Genomic DNA, 20,881 nt, shown 5'->3' on the forward strand with positions numbered 1-20,881 from the left:
GGTTAATAGATTTTATATGTCAGTAAAAATAACTGCAATTTTAGAACATAATTGTGGAGACCTGTTGTTCCAAGGATATGAAAGTAGCCATGGTTTCCTAACAACTAGAGTTTTTATATTCCTTGGACTGCATTCATGCTAGAGAAAGATTTAAAGGCAGCAGCCAAAATGACTAAACTTCAACTTGGATGCTGAAGCAGTGGTTTGATGGGCTTTTCTTGGTCATAATTGGCTCATAAGCTTAAGATCATAAGCCAAAGCCCCCAGTGGGAAGTATGCTCAATTTGGTGGGCCTTAAAGCCATCTCTGGCCAAACAACATCAGCCTTACGGGAGGCCAGCCATGTAGAAAGGGAGTCTCCCCAAGATCTGATTTCCTGAGGCCACAACCTAAGAGCAGGTCCCACAGTCAAATTATTCACATTCCTTGGAAAGAGAGAACAGGCATCAGTTGTGTCCATCGAAGGGGGACACTGTCCAGGTATACCCTGGACATTTTTTGAAATCTCTGGGCTGCTTCTGCATCTGAAAAATAAGAAAAATAGCACAATGACAGACAACGAATGAGGAAAAAGACAATTATCTGGCCTAAAACTTAAGACGTATAAGAAATTAAGAAAGCAGACAAATAGACAAAAGACAAACAGCCATATAATTTGGAATCTATTATTCTGAAGGCAAGTACAGCAGAGAAAAACAAAAATTATTGTAAGCAAAGAAAAGACCATAGCAACAAACGTTATTTTTAGACAGCGCAAACTGGAGAAAAAAAAAATATGTTAAGATATGTCAACCTGACACAAAGATAAGGTGGAATAAGAATCTAGTCCCATTTGAAAGCTGAAAAGAGCTGAATAATGAGAGCTAGTGTCATGAACTTGGCTGCTCAACTGCCTTTGTGTAAGAAAACATCTCAGAACTTTGAACTTAGGAAATTCCAACTTGTCTTGCACCAGGTCACGAGCTCCATAGAGCAGGAACCTATTTCAACAAGCAGCTTTAAAAAAAACAACAACAACAAAATACTTTAATACTTTTCATTCGTATTAATGATACATTTAAAAATGCAATAGTGCTAAAATCCATCCAAGTAAAATGCACTGAATAAAAATTAAACTTACTCAGAAAGGTGCTCAGAAGTTGGGATACAAACAGAAACTGAAATTAGAAGAAAAGTTTTACATTTACAACAGCATATGAAATATGATGAGTGAGAATACCGATTTAGTAAAGAGACCATATTGTGGATGACCAAAAATACCGGAACAAAAGTCAAAAATCTAAAGTAGCACAGTTACATATACGTACCTTTCTGCATTACAACTTGGCAAGTATGAGTTTTATGTTGACTTAAGTGTGTAGCCATATTATCTAAGCCAGAAACATCACTTAGGAAATCACAATTAAGGCACACTAGAGTAATGCCCCTAAAAAAGAAAAAGCATTAAAAAAAGATTTTTATCTTTTATGAAAATCCATTTACAAGTTTGATGATTATTTTTCCACAATTTGCTTTTTGTGCCATACATAACTATAACTTCCCATTTTTGTTATATAAATTTGATATAAACTGAAATTATTCTCTGGAAAATGACATGGCCATGTCCAAATTATGCTACCATTTATTTACAGAAAGTATTTATTTTATACTTTTACCTGTCATACCAATTGTTAAAAGTTAGGAGTCAGAAGACCTAGAGTCAGTCTTGGCTCCACAACCAACTTGTGTAACTTAGGCAAGTCACATTCTATTTGTCCTCCCACGCATCTGCAAAGTGAAGATAGCGTATTCATTCACTTGATATTTACTGGAGCTATTTTTATATATACTGTACTACTAGGTATTGTGAATATAATGGTGAACAAAAAATAGCACTGTCTATGCTCGAATGGAGCTTACTTAGAATCTGGTGTTTTATTCAGTTGGAGATAAAATCTGAAGAAAAATGGGAAGCCTTTAAAAACAGATCACGTTACAGCCACCATCGATCGTACATTATGTGTCAAGAGTTTTCCCATTTATTATTTCATCTGATTGTCACTACAACCATCAAGGTTGGTATTATTCTTACTTAACACTGAACTAGCTAAAGTAGTTAATAAAATACTAAAGTCCGCAAACTTGAGTTCCTCATCATCTCAGCACTGTGAACTAGGGAGTCTCACTCTGTCACCCAGGCTAGAGTGCAGTGGCGTGATCTCAGCTCACTGCAACCTCCACCTCCTGGGTTCAAGCGATTCTCCTGCCTCAAGCCCCTGAGTAGCTTGGACTGCAGGCTCATGCTACCACACCTGGCTAATTTTTGTATTTTTAGTAGAGACGGGGTTTCACCATGTTGGTCAGGCTGGTCTCAAACTCCTGACCTTGTGATCAGCCCGCCTCAGCCTCCCAGTGCTGGGATTACAGGCGTAATGAGCCACCGCGCCCGGCCTGAGTGCTGTAGTTCTTAAATGAAATGTGTAATTATTATAAATTTTTAAAGAGGTTAGGAAACAATTCCCTAGTTATCAATACTTTATTTTTGAGTACAGGAAGAGTTTTTGTCCTCCCTGGATCTAACTGTTTAGCATTTGCTATTTGAAGTATGTGAATATACTTGACATAAAGTACATTAAGATTCTAATTTAAAATGCATTTAGACGTCTCATTTTTAGCTGAAAGGTGTTTTAAAATATTAAGCCTGTAAAAATACTAAAATGCTTCAGATAACTTAGCCACTATATGTTTAATTTCTTATAAGAGTTAAGCACTTGGGAGTTTGTTACACCAAGCATTTGAAGTGCTATTTAAAAGAAAATCAATTATGTTAAATGTACAAATGATGTTAAGTTGCCTAAAGTAATTTGAATTGTAAACAGAACTCTTGAAAAAAATTTAGTCTATTGAACTAGAATGCCCCATGCCTGTTCTACCAGTAGAAACAATACCCATCCTTTAAAGCCAAGTAGGCCTAATACCTATCCAGATCACTATAAGAACTGTAATATTTTTCCTCTCTGAAATAACTCTCATTGCACTTATTAAAATTCATAGTTATTTATGTTCACACCTTAACTCCCACCCAATAAACTGTACTGTACATTCCCTGAAGGCTGGTTCCAACACTGCTTCATCACTGTCATCTTTACAAGACCTACTACTTTATGTGCAAGACAGATACATAATAAATAGTTATGGAATGAATAGTCTATTTCAATAAGAGTAATTACATTAATCATTGTCATATAGAATTATAAATATGCTAAGCTCCATTCACAGAAATTGAACAATTTTCAATTTGAGACTACCCAAGTTTAGTGAAAAAACATCCCAGATCTTTAAAATCATATAGTTCATTGAGAAACTAAACACACAACTGAGCTTGACAACAATGAGGTAAAAATGGAATTAAACTCTCCTTCTTAGAATGCAATAAAACCATATTCACTCTTGTAACTGTTTTTAGTGGAGGTAACATCTAATGTAGCTTAATTATTTCCCTAGATTCAGTAAATATTTTAAAGTAGCACTAACATTTTAAAAATTGAATGACATTTTCTCTCCCTGTGAGCTACTAGTCCTAACATCACAGATGGGACCTATTTTCCATGTACATCATTTTCAATATACATTAATTTATTCAATAAATAGCCTACCGTGTGCCAGGCATACACAAAAAAACCAAACCACACACAATGTAGTGAGAGAACACAGGCAATAAGCAAGCAAAATAGAAGTATGTTAGATGCTCTAGAGAAAAGTAAAACATAAAAAGGAGATAAGGAATGCTGGGATAAAGCAAAGGGAAGAGGATACAGTTTTAAATTTTGTAGTCAAGGAAAGACTCACTCAATCAAAGTAGAGGCCTAAAAGGGACAAAAGAGCTAACCATACAATACCTGGGGGAAAGCAAACTAGGCATAGGAAATAATAAATGCAAAGGTCCTGAGACATACCATCCCCTCATCTACATTTTCCACTAATCCAAAGCATCAAAATAAGTATTGGCTAAACTTATCTTTACAGATCAGCTTGGTGGAACAAAGACATTGACATTTCAAGGAGCAATGGCAACATAAAATAAACAAATGAAGTTCAAGAAATCAGAAGAATATGAAACAATAGTGCTCAGTAGATTCTAAGTGTGTGGTATAACCAAAGATAACTAACTATGAATGCCTTTAGAAAGTTTTATCAACAGTTCTTTCTGTATAGTAAAATTGTATCATTCTCTTTATTTTCAAAAGAAAATATAAGAATTATAAAAATCATATACTGATTTCAAGAATTCCAGTGGTTAAAGGAAATTTACTTCAAAACTAAAAAAGTGTTCATTCCTTTACGAGATTAAGCTATCTTAGCTTAGCTATCTTTTTAATATTCAAATATTGTTGGAGAGCCTTATTTTTGTTCTCATTTTACAATGCAAATGCATCAAGGTTTCCTCTGGACACCACCTTTCCACTGAAATAAATTGAGCAAGAGAACAATGAGTAATCATACTTCTGGTCTAGGAATACAATGAACACAACTCTCTAATGTCCAGTAGCAATCATTTATATTTTCAAATTAGGTACCCTAACATCAGGTTTAAAAAAGTTATAGCAAACCACAATGAGATACCACTTTATACCCATTAGGGTGACTATAATCAAAAGGAGATAATAAAAAGTGTTGGCAAAGATGTGGAGAAACTGGAACCCTCAAACACTGCTGGTGGGAATGTAAAATAGTGGAGTTACTTTGGAAAACAGTCTGGTGGTTCCTCAAAGGCTCAGCATGGAGTTATCAAACAAACCAGCAATTCCAATCATAAGTATATACTAAAGAGAAATAAAAATACATGTCCATACAAAAACATGCACACACATGTTCACAGTAGTATTATTCATAAGGGCCTCAAAATGAACACAATCTAAATGAACTATGATATATCTTTATAATGGAACATTATGCAGCAATTTTTAACAATGAAATATTGATACATGCTACAACATTGATGAATCTTGAAAATATGCTAAATGAAAGAAGCCAGTCACAGAGGACCACATCATGTATCATTTTTTATATGAAATGTCCAGAATGGGCAAATATTACACAGACAGAAAGTACACTAGTTGTTGTTTAGGGACGGGGAGAGCTGGAGAGAAATGGGAATAACCACTAACAGGTACAGGGTTTCTTTCTGGAGTGATAAAAATGTACCAAAACTAACTGGTGATTGCTGCAGAACTCTGTGAATACACTAAAACCTATAAACACATAAATTGTATGGTATGCTAATTCTAACTCAATAAAGCTGTTGTGTTAAAAAAAATTTAAGTCATTACAATTTTTCAATAGAAAGAGTAAAAAAAGATCAACTAGTTACCTGAGATTTTCTGAATGCTTCTTAAAAATACAAAACCTTTTGCTTGGACGGTTACTATGAAAGCTGGAGAAACAAAAGTGATTGTAAAAATTTTATTATACAATAAGTCACATTAATTTATAACTATATTTCAAGTCCATACTTAAATTTCTAGTTTTTAATAAAAGATTATAATGTAAATAATAAAATGCCTGTCACTTCCATTTAATTCAATATTTTATCTAATATTCCATTTTACCTATTATATTCTAATGACACTATTTTCCTAGGCATATTCTTAGATGGTTAGCACTGTACCTTACCATTATATTAAAAAAGGAAATACTGAGAATTAAGAAAATGTAAAGAGCATCAAATTAAATATTTTGATTTACTAAGAGTTGAAAACAATTCTAAATTTTTGTTAATAACACGTGTGCTATAATATGAATAGTTGTTAATACTAATTATTTTTTATTACTCTCCAATTTTAACATGTTTGTGTAGGGGGAGTGGGGTAGGATCCAAATGATCTGGGAAGTAAACAGAAGTTGAGCTAAATGCCACTGTTTACCATTTGTAAATTCAAACATTTACAGTGTTCCTTGTAATTACTAGTAGACTTTTTTTCTTAAGAGATAGATCTCACTATGTTGCCCAGCTGGAATCAAACTCCTGGGCTCAAGTGATCCTTCTGCCTCAGTCTCCTGGGTAGCTGAAACTACAGAGGGAGGCCACCGAGCCTGGCTTTCTAGTAGAGGGTTTTTTATTTAAAAAAAAAAAAAAAAAAAAAAAGGAACTCATGAGTTAAAACAATGTTTCCTCTAAGCACAGAAAAGAAAACTAACCAAATTTTGTAGCCCATGATAATAGCTTCTATATACCCTTTTAATTCCAGTAAGGAAAGTTTCCTGTACTAGAAAGCCAGTATTAGACCAAGAGCGTAAATATCACCTAACAGCTTACAGTTGTCCCTCCTCACCGCCGTTATCCACGTTTCACTTTCTGTGGCTTCTGTTACCCACATACAGCACAATCAGATATTTTAAGAGAGACAGACTACATTCATATAATTTTTATTACAGTATATTGTTATTATAATTGTTCTCTTGTTGTTAATTATCTTACTGTGTGTAATTTATAAATAAACCTTTATTATACATATGTATGCATAGGAAAAAACAAGTATAGTACACATAGAGCTTAATACTATCCACAGTTTCAGGCATTCACTGGGGGGTCTTGGAATATACACCCCAGCGGATAAGGGGGACTACTGTATTTCAAAATGTAGTCTTCCCCCACCAACAACCCCCTCCCTCGTGACAACCCCTCAAACCTACAAAGGGCAGAGGAGCTCAGGAATTTGCTTTAACAAGCATTTTCAGTGATTCACACACATGCTAAAGTTTAAGAAACAGCAGCCAACACACCTGGGTCAATGCTTACTCTCAGATACAAGGTAAATGCCCCCAGCACTGCATGTATGTATAGGAAAAAAAAGGAAAAAAAATATATATACACATATTTCTACCTATCTATCTGCAGCTTTCCTTCATGCAATCGCAAACTCTGTATGTGTCACTAGCTATAATCCCCAGAAAATATCCTCAGATTTCTAATAGTCACTTCTTCAACCTAGGAGTAATTACCATCAGAGTTTACAAATTTAAGATGGTATCACAAAGACACAGTTTTGTTAGAAGAGTACATTGGGAAGTTGGGAAGCCCTGAAATTATATGCAAAAACTTGTATACACAACTATATTTCCTCAGAGAAATAAGTCCAAGATTTTGTTTGATTACTAAAACATGTGAACCAAAATAAGTTATTTTTAAATGAGATTTAAAAGCTCTTTATTCTTTCTCTTCAAACAAGCAGACTATTTTTGGTTTATTTATCTATTAAATATAAGAGGAGAGAAAATATTACAGTATAGGGTCTTTTGATAGCCTGTACATCTGTCTACAACTTATACCATATCATAATGTTGATAATTTTAAACTTTTAGTTACCTGAATTCTGTTTTAGAGTTTCTCATCTATAAAAAGGGATTTCTACCACCTGTTTGATTTCTCTGTATTTAATTCCATACTTACAGTTTTGCGTATCACAAGAAGGGAAAAGTGAATTCACAGCTCACACATAAAAAGGAAAAAAAATACTACCCTTCTTCCTATTAGCTCTCCATAAAGGTAACAGCAATATAGAAATAAATCTAAGAAAGGTTTTTTATTACAATATAGTAAAAATATAATGTTAAAACGTAATTTTTAAAAATCCCTTACCTGGTTAGCTGACAGTATATAATTATCAAAACTGATTAAGCAATTCTCTAAAAATAGGTGAATTTTATTGTGTATAAATTATATCTCAAGAAAACTGAGGTCAAAAACCTCCTCTAATCATATTTTCTTCATAATCTTGATTCCATGTAAGTAACAACCTTACTTTCTAAGAAACATAAAAGGAACAATTTTCTTAACAATTTTAAGACATTAGAGTGGAGGCTGACCATACAACAACAAAGGCAAGATGCCTGCCCTAGAGTTTATGGTTGGTTGGGGGCAGTGTTTGGGGGAGAGAGGGGACGGCACAGAATGAATGCCCAATAAATATTTGCTAAATCAATGAATACATATTCATAAATAATTAACACAGGATAAAAGTCAATAGTGACACATACAGAGTTTGTGGTTGCATGAAGGAAAGCTGCAGACAGATGGGGTAGAAGCCAGCTAACAATTAGGAGTTCACTGCAGTTAGAAGGTTCTTACTGCTTCACTTCCAGGCAAAGCAAAGAGTAACTGTGAAGATACAGAAGGATTTTCAACAGAATAAAAGGAGTTGAAGGAGTTGAAAAGTAGTCAAGAATTTGATATGGAAAGGTGTTATATTTTCCAGAAAATCTGAACTTCATCCTATCAATGTTAGGAAAGGATTTTAGGCCAAAGAATGACCTGCCCAGATTTGCCTACAGCAAAAGAAAGGATGAACTGGAAAAAAGGGGGAAAACTATAGGCAGAAGACATAATGGTCTAACTAGTCCTATGATTATCATTTAGTGTCAATAAATTTATGTAAAATTTATAAAGAAGTCAAGCAGACCTTTTTAAAATTCCGTACTCTGTCTTACCTACTGTGTAAGAAACAAATTTTTATACTAGCCTTCTTTTTCCTTGGAAATTTTAAAAATCATCCCTCAAAGCCTAAGTGAAATTTACAGAAAATCTTCCCTTATTTCTTGTTTACAGATTTCATCTTTACCTCCTCCATACTTTCATAGTCATTTGTTTATCACAATAAGCTAGGTAAATTTATTTCCCCTTCTAAATTATGAACATTACAATCAAGGACTCCCCCAATCCTAATAATGACAACTTAGAAATTAATAGCTATCATTACTTGACTATCTCTTAAGTGCAAATTGTTATTAAGTGCTTTAATACAGTTTTTCTAATAATCACAATAACTATCTTTTCAAGAAATGCAATCTGAGAGTCAGATTAAGTAACTTGTTCAAAGTTCCACACGTATACAGTGAAGCTTGGATTCAAATCCAGACTTGTTTGATTCTTCACCCCCAGCTTGCCATACTTCTTAGCAAATTGTATTAAATACCTTCCTAGTAGGTACATAATAAAATACATGAACCTGGGTGAAATAATAAAACTCTGCTACAAAAAAGAGATACTGCTTATGTATGTTAACTTAATTCTCTTTTAGGTAAAGAAAAATGCTTCTTATACATCATTTTGAGGAATAATAGCAACATTATAGAGCAATTTATGTGCATTTCTTTCAGATAATTTCTATTACTACCTAAAAGCTATAAGCCAATAAGGTACAATAATTTAAAGAACTGAACCTAAAAAATGCTGCTTAAAAAAATTAAAAATTACACATTTAATGATGCTTTTCTTTGAAAGGATCTTACTCCGACAATACTCCAACTGCTTCAAGATTTTTGAACACCTTCTTCTGAGATTTTATTTAGGACCTTTTATAATTAAAACAAATAATGACTATCACCTGCAGTTTGTAATGTGCAAGGTGATATGATAAATACAAAGACCCCTTTCTTCTCAAGAAGATAATACAAACACAAATAAATACAATAAAAGGCAAAATAGGACCAGACGCGGTGGCTCATGCCTGTTATCCAGCACTTTGGGAAGCCAAGGCGGGTGGATCACCTGAGGTCAGGAGTTTGAGACCAGTCTGGACAACATGGTGAAACCCCATCTCTATTAAAAATACAGAAATTAGCCGGGCATGTTGGCGGCACCTGCAATCACAGCTACTCGGGAGGCTGAGGCAGGAGAATCGCTTGAACCTGGGAGGTGGACGTTGCAGTGAGCCAAGATCTCGCCACTGCACTCCAGCCTGGGTGACAGGTAACAGAGCGAGACTCTGTCTCAAAAAAAAGGCAAAATAGATGAATAGTACACAATTCAAAGAAAGTTGTGGTGATCAGACACTTGAAAAAAGAAGGTAAACTGAGAGGAAGGAACAGGGTATTCTGGGAACTAACAAGGAATTCAGAATAGTCACTGTAGAAAACAAACACGGGGCCAGGCACAGCTGGGGGGCTCAGCTATAATCATTGCACTTTAGGAGGCTAGAGTAGGCAGATCACTTGAGCCCAGGAGCCCATGACCAGCCTGGGCAAAATGGAAAAACTCCCATGTCTACCAAACAAAAAACAAATTTATCTGAGCATGTTAGTGCACGCCTGTAAGTCCCAGCTACTCGAGATGCTGAGGGGGGAGGATCACCTGAACCCAGAACGTCGAGGCTGTAACCTGGGTTGGAGTGAGACCCTTTCTCAAAAAAAAAAAAAAGGAAAAAAGAAAGAAAATTAATATGGAAGAAACTATACTCTGTGGAAGATTAACCAACTTACAGGGATGGATTGGGGCAGGTATGAGACCAAAGGGAAAAAGACCAATTGAGAGGCTACAGAGTTAGTACAGCATAGCAATTAAAGGTTCTCGTGCTTTGGAGAAAATTAGGCTTCTGTATATATAAACCTCAAGCTTCTAACAAGAATCAACACTGCAGAGAAGAGTTCGCCATTCAGTGGGATGCACCTAATGCAGTGAGGGAAGCAAGGGTACCACCGAAGTCAAGAAAAAGACAAAAAGACTTACCAAACCCTAAGAGTGGCAATGGAAGCTTTTAGTTCCATATGACACTAAGAGCTGTGTGTGATGACAATGAACAAGAATTTCTTGTATATTGCAAACTAATTAGAAGAGTATATTTTGAATGTTCCCATCACAAAGAAACGAGAAATGTAGCTGGGCATGGTGGCACACACCTATATAGCTACTCAGGAGGCTAACACAGGAGGATCACTTGAGCCCAGGAGTTTGAGGTTGCAGGGGGCTTTGACTGCACCATCTGGCACTCTAGGGTGACAGAGTGAGACCCCATCTCACAAAAAAAAAAAAAAAGAAGAAGAAGAAATGAAGAAATGATAAAATTGGAAGTGATGGATATCCCTGGGTTTATTACATATTGTATGCTTGTAACAAAATATCACATGTACTCCACAAATATGAAGTAGTCTCTATAAAAATTTTTAAGTTAATTAATTTCACATGGCTGTCAGGAACATTAAACAAATTAAGTTTTAAAAAGTGAGTGACAACAATGTCAAATACTCTAAGGAAGTCACAGATGAGTAAGAATGAAAAACAGTGAGTAAATATGGTGATATGTTCTAACAGATAATCTTTAAAAGAGGAATGTTAGTTGGTAGGTGGGGGCAATACTCAAAAGGTAAAGAAATGAATCACAATAAAGTTGGTAGCACACACTTTTTACAAATGTTAATGGTGAAAAGGAAGACAAGAAATAAGGAAAACAGGCAGCTGGGACAAACTGTCCTCTTCCAAAAATTTTTTTAGATACCTGAAAATGTTTGTAAGCAGAAGGAACCATAAAGAGAGAAAGAGATGAAGGTCCAAGTTAACCGAATATGGTCATGGTGAACTGGGGGAGAAAGGACAGTTAATGGGGAAGTGAGACATGTTAGATTTTTAAGATTAATATCTGATTGAAGGTAACAGGAAAAATATGTGGGGTTGAAAAGAGTTAATTTTAGGAAAAATAAAAAGGATGACCTACAATTGACTAATTAATAGGCCAAGTTAACAACTGAGAAACTAAAATAAAATCTTTAGGGTAACGAAGAAGGATTAAACAAATGTTACAGGTAAAAATAAAGAGGTCTTTTTTTAAAAAAAGAAGACTTAATCAGAATTAAAGTTTTAGAAATCAGGTTTGATTAAATCAAGGACCATTTGATAGTCTAGAAGTGAGCACAGAGAAAGCTCAAAAGGGAAGAGGTTCAAATCTTACCTTGGCCTTTCTGCCAAGTGAGCACGACTAAAGATGTAAAGCATTCTAGGACAAAAAGCCACCATCAAAACAGATGATCCTGAGAGTAAGGCTGACTACAAAATTAGATGGGTGCTACTAGGCTGAAGAAAGGAGTCAAAGCCCTGAACATCATGGGGTCATGGAAATCCAAAAGGAATGAACAGTTTATAGGAAGACATTTAAATGGTACTGTAGTTTCAAGAAAAGACAAGACAGTACATGAACTTAAAAGTTGACGTGAAATGCTGGCACTAAAGAAGCAAGACACCATGAGGTCAGGCCAATCATGAAGACATGGAAAAACCGAGAGAAGTGCTGAAGCCACTAAGAAAGGTAGGAGAATCCTTGAAAGCAGTAGTTGATAATGACCAGCAAGTAACAGAGAAGTCATGTGTAATCTGCAAGAAAGTCACTTATAATACATTAATTCTAATTTTAAAAAAACTGAACAAACTTACTTTGAATAAGCAAACTCTCAGGTTTATATCTAAACAACTTTTGCCTACTTAAAAAAAAATACAAACCCATTCTGAAGGAATAAAGTATTCCCGTAATGAGATCGAAAAATGAAAATAATGCAGACTCTGAAGGCTTTTCCTAACATAGTGTAAATACTAAGTACTCAAATAATCTAAGTTGAATGAATTAATGAAAAAGAATTCCAAAAGTGGCATCATGGTGGAATGGTGTCTCATTTTCACTGAATAGATGCAAGTATACATGGCCTGACAGATGGATAAAAAGACAGTTGGAATACAGAAAGAGAAACAGATTCCACTGAAAATCTTAAAGTCTCTCAAAGTGACTGCTTTAAAGAGGATACTGCTCACGAGATTACAAGTATTTATTTAGTAAATATATTTAAAAATTTAAAATTCCGTTGGAAAATAAGCATTATTGAAACACCAATGGGGCAATAAAAAGTTCCATGGAAAAACTATTTCCCAGCCAGGTGCAATGGCTCATGCCTGTAATCCCAGCATTTTGGGAGGCCAAGGCGGGCAGATCACTTGAGGTCAGGAGTTTGAGACCAGCCTGGCCAACATGGTGAAACCCTGTCTCTACTAAAAATCCAAAAATTAGCCAGGCATGGTGGCTCACACCTGTTGTCCCAGCTACTCAGGAGGCTGAGGCAGGAGAATTGCTTGAACCTGGGAGGCGGCAGTTTCAGTGAGCTGAGATGACACCACTGCACTCCAGCCTGGGCAACAGAGCAAGATTCCATCTCAAAAAAATAAAAAAGAAAAACTATTTCCCTAACAAACCTATTCTAATTTCAGTAGCTTAATTTTTCTTACAATTTTAGTCCCATAATTTCTAGTTACTATGCTGAGAAATAGGACCAGGCAATATCCTAAAAGTTCCTTATTGTTAGATCCTTTTAGCTCCTTGAAGAGAAAAACTGGCTTCTAATAGGATAACTTTGTTTTCAAAACAGAAACTTGCTGAACTATAATTGACACATTTAATTCATCTTACCTCATCATATGATTTACATAGGCTTTGCTACAGCTAGTGTTGTATCTGCAGAAACTACAGTGGACGTACGTAGGAAAGTGGTTTGCAAAATCTTTTATTTCGGAACAACACTCAACGCATTTGTGAATGCCCCGACGATACCTTAGGGAGACATAAAAAAAAACGATAAAAATATATTTTAAAACAAAAATAATAAGGAAGAGCCTTATTAATGTTCTGTTAACTAAAGTATACGTTTTTATACTTAAGTTTAAATTATATTGTATATCAGGAATAAAAGATTACCTTAAATTCCTCAATGCTGTATTGACTTTACTTTTTTTATTGCTACTAGCCAATGTGCTTTGTTTCTTTTGCATATTAGAGATTTTTGGTTTGTATTTAGATTTACTTCCATTAGGCTTACTTGTATTAGGTTTACTTGCGTTGGATTTGATTGTATTAGGTTTACTTGTATTAGATTTTGCAGGATTTTTAGCAGTTATATTTTTAGTCCTTGGAGGTGAGAGCTGAAGGGTAGAAGCACTTGCACTAATGGAAGGTGTAGGTGAAGCTCCTGATTGCAGAGGTCCAACTGAAGCTCGAATAGTAACCTACAAAAATAAAGAGAAGATTTGTTTTAAGAGATTAATCAGTACATTAATATTAAAATATCATGGTACAAAAAAGTTAAAAATCAAGAATTTTGAAAAAAGCATATATAAACTATAATCAGGTAAGTCTCCCATTTATTCTAAATGTTCAAACTATTAAATGATATTAAACTTGATATTAAGTTGTAATATTACATTTTTGTATTGATATCAGTTATATGTTAACACAGTTATCAGTGAATAATTAGGAGTTAATACAAATTATATGAATATACAAAGAGCACATTCCATAGCTATTTTTATGCCCTGACTTAACTTTAAGAAATTCACAAACATAGAGCTCAAAATTTAAATCTCAAGCCTGAAAAATAATTCTAGAAAGGCCTAAATCACCCTTTAACAACTATAAAAGAAACAGATGTACAGTAAATGTGATCTCCCCTTTCCAGGAGTTCAGTGTCCAAGATTTATGCTTACAAATGTTATGGGAGGAGTTACATCAATTTATTATATTGCATAGAGGGCTAAATAATATTTAGAATTTTCTTAAAGTAAACTAATACAAAGGTCATCATTTAGTATTCAGAATGAGAAAATGTTTAATTTTATCTGTTGGTTGACAATGAAAAACACAAGTGCCTACCAACATTCTGGTTAATCATTTGACTATACCCTCCTCCTGTATTTGAGGAACAGTCAATAAGGAAGTCCTATGACATACATGTGCTTGGGTAACATACAATGGCACTGGACCAGGAATCAAAAGGCCTTCCTAGGCATGTGACCTTGAACGAGGAACTTATCCTCTCTATGCTTCTTCACATCTATAACATGGGGTAATACCTGCCTTATTAACCTCAGTGGATTGTGGTATGAATTAGACAACAGAATGTATGAAAAAGTACACTGAAAGTCTAATTCTAAGGTGCTATAAAAACATTTAGTATCATTATCATTAATATTATTATTATTAATAAGGGAAAAAATGAGAGAGGACTGCACTGCTTACATTAGTGTTCTGCATGTCTAGTCCCAACATGGAATGAATGGATTGCAGGGAAGGATGCTGGATAGCTTCTCTTGCTATCACGTCTTCAGAGCATGGCTTTATATTGTTTTAGTTAATTCAAATAACAGACATACCCACATTCAAAGGAAAGTACCCAAAGCCAAAAATAAATGTTTTGGGGATTATTCACTTTGGATTATCCATGCCTCTGTTTCCCTCCACTGGAGCAAATATTCAAGAGCTGACTGTATATAAAGAAGTCAGAGAAAACAGATGTACATAAGGCAAAAAGGGAAAAGTAAATTACAATCATCAGTATGCAGTCAGACATGTGTTTGCTCACTTAAAAGACAATGCTATCCAGCAGTAGAACTTGCTTCTCAGAGTAAACTCAGTAATAACAACTGCAACAAACATCTGAGAACCTATGGCACTCAAGGCACTGTACCAGACGCTGGGGACACAAAGATAAATAAAACATGATTCCTGATCTCAAGCATCTTATAGTTTAGCAACTAAAGTCAACATATACACTTTAAACTGAAAGCTCAAAAATAGTCTATAAAATATTGAAACAACCCACTGACCCAGGAAAAGTTAATTGAGTTGTACTTTTTAGAAAGGACTACTACTCTAACCTAACAGCTATCACTGAACTCAAAACAATGGTTAGAAGTTTTTCCTTCTACACATAAAATTAAAACCTAAAATTAAAGTCTGAGCAAGAATCTGAAGTCATTTAAAAATATATTCAATACATAAAGCCGGGCAGGAGTTAATTTCTATTATCATACAAAATGTTACAATACAATATATTTTAACTCACTTTTGTTCCAGGAGGTAATCCTTCTAGTTGTTTAGGTTTTATAAATGTTCGATGGTGTTGAGTCTTATGATCCATTTTCTCCTTGCATGTCAAAAACTGCAGCCTGCATTTTGTACAACGATGTATTCCTTTTTTCTGTTTAGAAAAAAACAGAAAAAGGGGGAAAAATAATTTCAACAACTACAAATCTTGTGTCCTGAAAATGCTGACTTAATTTTAATGATACCTAAATAATGTAAAAACTTGCGGTTTAACATCTCCTATCATAATAATATAAAATGCCTCATTTTTAAAAAGTCATTACATTAGTATTTGGGTTTCAAAAGTGTTCGCTACTGTGTAGGAACTGTACATGTAAGTTCTATCAATAGGTTCTAATAAAACTTCTATTAATTGTGGTGAGAAATCTCTTTCAATTATAAACTTGAAGTAAACACATACTTTGAAAATGAGATGTACTACGTTTTTATCCTAGAAAAAGTAAATTATTTCTAATTTTTGCTATTTCTAGTTGGTTGAAAAGTTGGTAAAATACATTAAACTCTCTAAAACCAAATAAATCTAACCAGACATTTCAAAGAAGGTTATTTTATAGAAATGGTTATATAAACCAATGCTGTCCAATAATATCTCCTATAATGAAATATTCGAGAGCTGTACTGTCCAACACAGTAGCCACTAGCCACATGTGGTTATTGAGCACCTGAAATGTGGCCACTGTGACTAAGGAACTACATGTTTAATACCGTTTAATTTTAATTAATTTAAACCTAAAAAGCCATATGTGGCTAGTAGCTACTGTATCAGACAAGGTGGATGAAGGGGCATAAAACAGAACAACTGAACTTACTGACTGAGAACCCCTTGACTGAGTCCCTCCTCAAACCCAGTCCTGTCATTATCCTACAGATGGGAAATGGTCAAAACAATTCTAAGGCACTTCCCAATAGCTAGTTAGTGACATTACCAGACCCCCGATCCAGTGTTCTTTCTACGACAGATTATCAACTGCAATTTTTACCCTCACTACTTTATATATATATATATTTTATATATAATATATTCTCTAAAACCACTATATATATGTATATACACACACACACACACACACACATATATATATATATATAGTGGTTTGAGAGAAACCACTCTTTTGTAGTTATATGTTGTTTTACACATATATATACATATGCACACACACATAATTGTACAACATATAATTATAAAGGAATGCCTAATCTAAAGCTGTATCTCTGCCAGATACATCACTATGTCCATTGAAATACAACTGTTTGTTTATTTATTTATTAACTTTCAAGCTCAGGGAACATGTGCAGGATGTGCAGGTTTGATACACAGGTGAACATGTATCCCAGAGGTTTTCTGTACAGATTATTTCATCACCCAGGCATTCCTTAGTTATTTTTCCTGATCCTCTCTCTCCTCCCACCCTGTGCCCTGTGGCAGGCCCAAGTATGTGTTGTTCCCCTCTATGTGTCTTGTGTTTTCATCATTTAGCTCCCACTTATAAATGAGAAAACATGGTATTTTTCTGTTCCTGCATTAGTTTGCTAAGGATAATGGCCTCCAGCTCCATCCATGTCCCTGCAAAGGACATGATCTCATTCCTTTTTTTGGCTGCATAGTATTCCATGGTGTATATGTACCACATTTTTTTCATCCAGTCCACCATTGATGGGCATCTAGGCTGATTGCATGTCTTTGCTATTGTGAATAGCGCTACCAAGAACATACGTGTGCATATGTCTTAACAGAACAATTTATATTCTTTTGGGTATATACCCAGCAATGGGACTGCTGGGTGGAATGGTATTTCTGTCTCTAGGTCTTCAAGGAATTGCCACACTGTCTTCCACAATGGTTAATTTACACTTCCAGCAACAGTATAAAAGCACTCCTTTGCCCCATAACCTTGCCAGCATCTATTATTTTTTGATCTTTTAATAATAGCCATTCTGACAGGTGCGAGATGGTATCTCACTGTGGTTTTGATTTGCATTCCCTAATGATCAGTGATGTTGAGTTTTTTTTTCATATCATTGTTGGCCACATGTATGTCTTCTTTTGAGAAGTGTCTGTTCATATCCTTTGCCCGCTTTCTAATGGGGTTGGTTTCTTTCTTGTAAATCTGTTTAAATTCCTTATAGATGCTAGATATTAGACCTTTGTCAGATGCATAGTTTGCAAAAATTTTCCCATTCTGTAAGTTGTCTGCTTACTTTGTTGACAGTTTCTTTTGCTGTGCAGAAGCTCTTTAATTAGATCCCATTTGTCAATGTTTGCTTTTGTTGCCATTGCTTTTGGTGTCTTCATCATGAAATCTTTCCCTATGCCTATATCCCGAATGGTATTGCCTAAACCTAGTTTAAGGTTTTACATTTAAGTCTTTAATCCATCTTGGGTTAATTTTGGTATATGATGTAAGGAAGGGGTCCAGTTTCAATTTTCTGCCTATGGCCAGCCAGTTTCCCAAGGACCATTTATTGAATAGGGGAATCCTTTCCCCATTGCTTGTTTTTGTCAGGTTTGTCAAAGATCAGATGGTTGTAGGTGTGCAGTTTTATTTCTGGGTTCTCTATTCTATTCCATTGTTCTATGTGTCTGTTCTTGTTCCAGTACCAAGTTGTTTTGCTTACTATAGCCCTGTAGTATAGTTTGAAATCAGGTAGTGTGATTCCTCCAGCTTTGTTCTTTTTGCTTAAGATTGACTTGGCTATTTGGGCTATTTTTGGTTCCATATGAATTTTAAAATGGCTTTTCCTAGTTCTGTGAAGAATGTCCATGGTAGTTAAATGGGAATAGCACTGAATCTATAAATTACTTTGGGCAGTATGGCCATTTTCATGATATTGATTATTCCTATCCATAAGCATGGAATGTTTTTCCATTTGTTTGTGTCATCTCTGATTTCTTTGAGCAGTGATTTGTATAACAGTTCTCATTGCAGAGATCATTCACTTCCCTTGTTAACTGTATTCCTAGGTATTTCATTCTTTTTCTGGCAATTGTGAAGGGGAGTTCATTCATGATTTGGTTCTTGGCTTGCCTGTTATTGGTAATATAGAAAAGCTAGTGATTTTTGCACACTGACTTTGTATCTTGGGACTTTGCTGAAGTTGCTTATCAGCTTAAGAAGCTTTTGGGCTGAGATGATGGGGTTTCTAGATATAGGATCATGTCATCAGCAAACAAAGATAGTTTGACTTTCTCTCTTTCTATTTGAATGTGCATTATTTCTTTCTCTTGCCTGATTGCCCTGGCCAGAACTTCCAATACTATGTTGAATAAGAGTGGTGAGAGAGGGCATCCTTGTCTTGTGCTGCTTTTCAAGGGGAATGCTTCCAGCTTTTGCCCATTCAGTATATTGCCTGTGGGTTTGTCACATATGGCTCTTATTATTTTGAGGTATGTTCCTTCAATACCTAGTTTATTGAGAATTTTTAACATGAAGAGATATTGACTTTTATCAAAAGCCTTTTCTGCATCTATTGAGATAATCATGCGATTTTTGTCTTTAGTTCTGTTTGTGATGAGTCACATTTATTGATTTGCATGTGTTGAACCAACCTTCCATCCTAGGGATAAAGCCTACTTGATCATGGTGAATAAACTTTTTGATGTGCTGCTGGATTCAGTTTGCCAGTATTTTGGTGAAGATTTTTGCATTGAGGTTCATCAAGGATATTGGCCTGAAGTTTTGTTTGTGTGGTTTTTTTTTTTTTTTCACAACCAATTATTTATCAAAATCAAGTGAAGTAATATATAGGGAAGTACCTAGCACAGTTACTGGCATACAGCAAGCACTTCATAAATGAAAGTTCTTTATAAAATTCAAAGCAATATATAAATATGTGTTACAATTCTATTAATAGCTGGATCTTAAGACTTTTTTTTTTAACAGAAGGTCTCACTCTGTCATCCAGGCTGGAATGCTGTGGTGCAGTCTTGGCTCACTACAGCCTTGACCTCCTAGGCTCTTAAGACTATTTTACAAGTGTGATACATTGGATTACATCATAGGTACAGGCAATTTAAACAAATTCACTTATATGTGGCTCAAGGAAGAAGAGAAAGACAAAAAATAGATACCAAAACAATAGAGCAGGTAAAAAGTTCACCAGAGTTGAGTTCCCAGAAATCTTTTCTCTATCTATAACCACTCAGTAGGTTATATCATCCAGTTTCATGGTTTTTAAATACCATCTATCCAACTGCCTACTTAACATTACTGCTTGATGTCTAATATGCTTCTCAAATCAACCTGAACAAAATTGAACTCGAGATTTCCTTCCTATATACCTGTCCCCCTCCTACAAAAAAAGTCTGTTCCTTATTCAGTCTTCCCCATATCTCAGTATATGAAAACTCCATTCTTGCAACTGCTCAAGACAAAAAATTTAATCTCTTTCTCTTACATCTATTGTCAAACACATTAGTAAAACCTGTCAGCTCTACCTTCAAAACCATTCATAATCTTTCCACTTCTCATTACCTTGTTCAACCATTGCTACCATACTGGCCCATGCCACTTACCTGGACTACTATAAAAACTTTCTATCTTCTCCCCCTAATACCCTTTCTTCCCTATGGACTTTTCTTTCCATAGCTGCCAGTAATAAAAACATGGCACATCTTTTTACATGCTTAAAAATGTCTAGTGGCTTTCCAAAGTCTTGGCTGTGGCTTACAAAGCTCCACATGAATTGGCCTGCATTCTATTGCTATAACCTCATCTCCTATTATTCTTCCTCCTATTAATTTACTCTGCTCCAGCCACACTGGCCTCCTTGCTATTCTTTGAGCATCGCAGGTATACACTCACTTCACTGCCTGTATAATGTTGCCTCTCCGAGGTAATTCACATGGCTCACTCCTTTATATCCTTCAGAGAGGGCCATGTTTGAACATTCTTTCACAACATCCGTTTTTGAACACTCCTCTACTCCTACTACCTCCCCAATCTTTAGCACTCCTCATCTTCCACATTTTCCTTCCACAGTACTTATTGCCAGCATATAGATTCTAACACACACATACACAAATGTATTATCTTTCTCTACTATAATGTAAATTCCAGAGGGCACAAACTTGGTTTTGTTCACTGCTATATGATACCTAAAGCAGCCCCTGGCACATACTAAGCCACTCAGTAAATATTTCTTAAATGAATAGTGAGGCAGAAAGCAAGAGACTAACAGAGAAAATGCATATGAGTAGCATGTACAATTTAGTT

At 35.1% G+C, this 20,881-nt stretch overlaps 2 protein-coding genes across 6 annotated transcripts in view; both read right to left on the reverse strand.

Annotated features, from left to right (window-relative positions):
* Nucleotides 1-20,881, reverse strand: part of MNS1 (meiosis specific nuclear structural 1) — a 433,362-nt gene that overhangs the window by 202,994 nt on the left and 209,487 nt on the right. The window lies entirely within an intron of this gene.
* Nucleotides 1-20,881, reverse strand: part of ZNF280D (zinc finger protein 280D) — a 177,042-nt gene that overhangs the window by 22,700 nt on the left and 133,461 nt on the right. For all 5 annotated transcript variants that reach the window (XM_058427947.1, XM_058427948.1, XM_032174646.2 and 2 more), the window contains 6 exons: nt 15,628-15,762; nt 13,485-13,792; nt 13,200-13,340; nt 5,351-5,413; nt 1,308-1,426; nt 1,121-1,157 (listed from right to left, as the gene is read on the reverse strand). In XM_058427947.1, the coding sequence (XP_058283930.1) occupies nt 1,121-1,157; nt 1,308-1,426; nt 5,351-5,413; nt 13,200-13,340; nt 13,485-13,792; nt 15,628-15,762 (803 nt within the window). The remainder of the gene's footprint in view (nt 1-1,120; nt 1,158-1,307; nt 1,427-5,350; nt 5,414-13,199; nt 13,341-13,484; nt 13,793-15,627; nt 15,763-20,881) is intronic.

This window comes from Hylobates moloch, unplaced genomic scaffold (assembly GCF_009828535.3).
Source record: "Hylobates moloch isolate HMO894 unplaced genomic scaffold, HMol_V3 SCAFFOLD_14, whole genome shotgun sequence".
Classification (NCBI taxonomy): Eukaryota; Metazoa; Chordata; class Mammalia; order Primates; family Hylobatidae; genus Hylobates; species Hylobates moloch.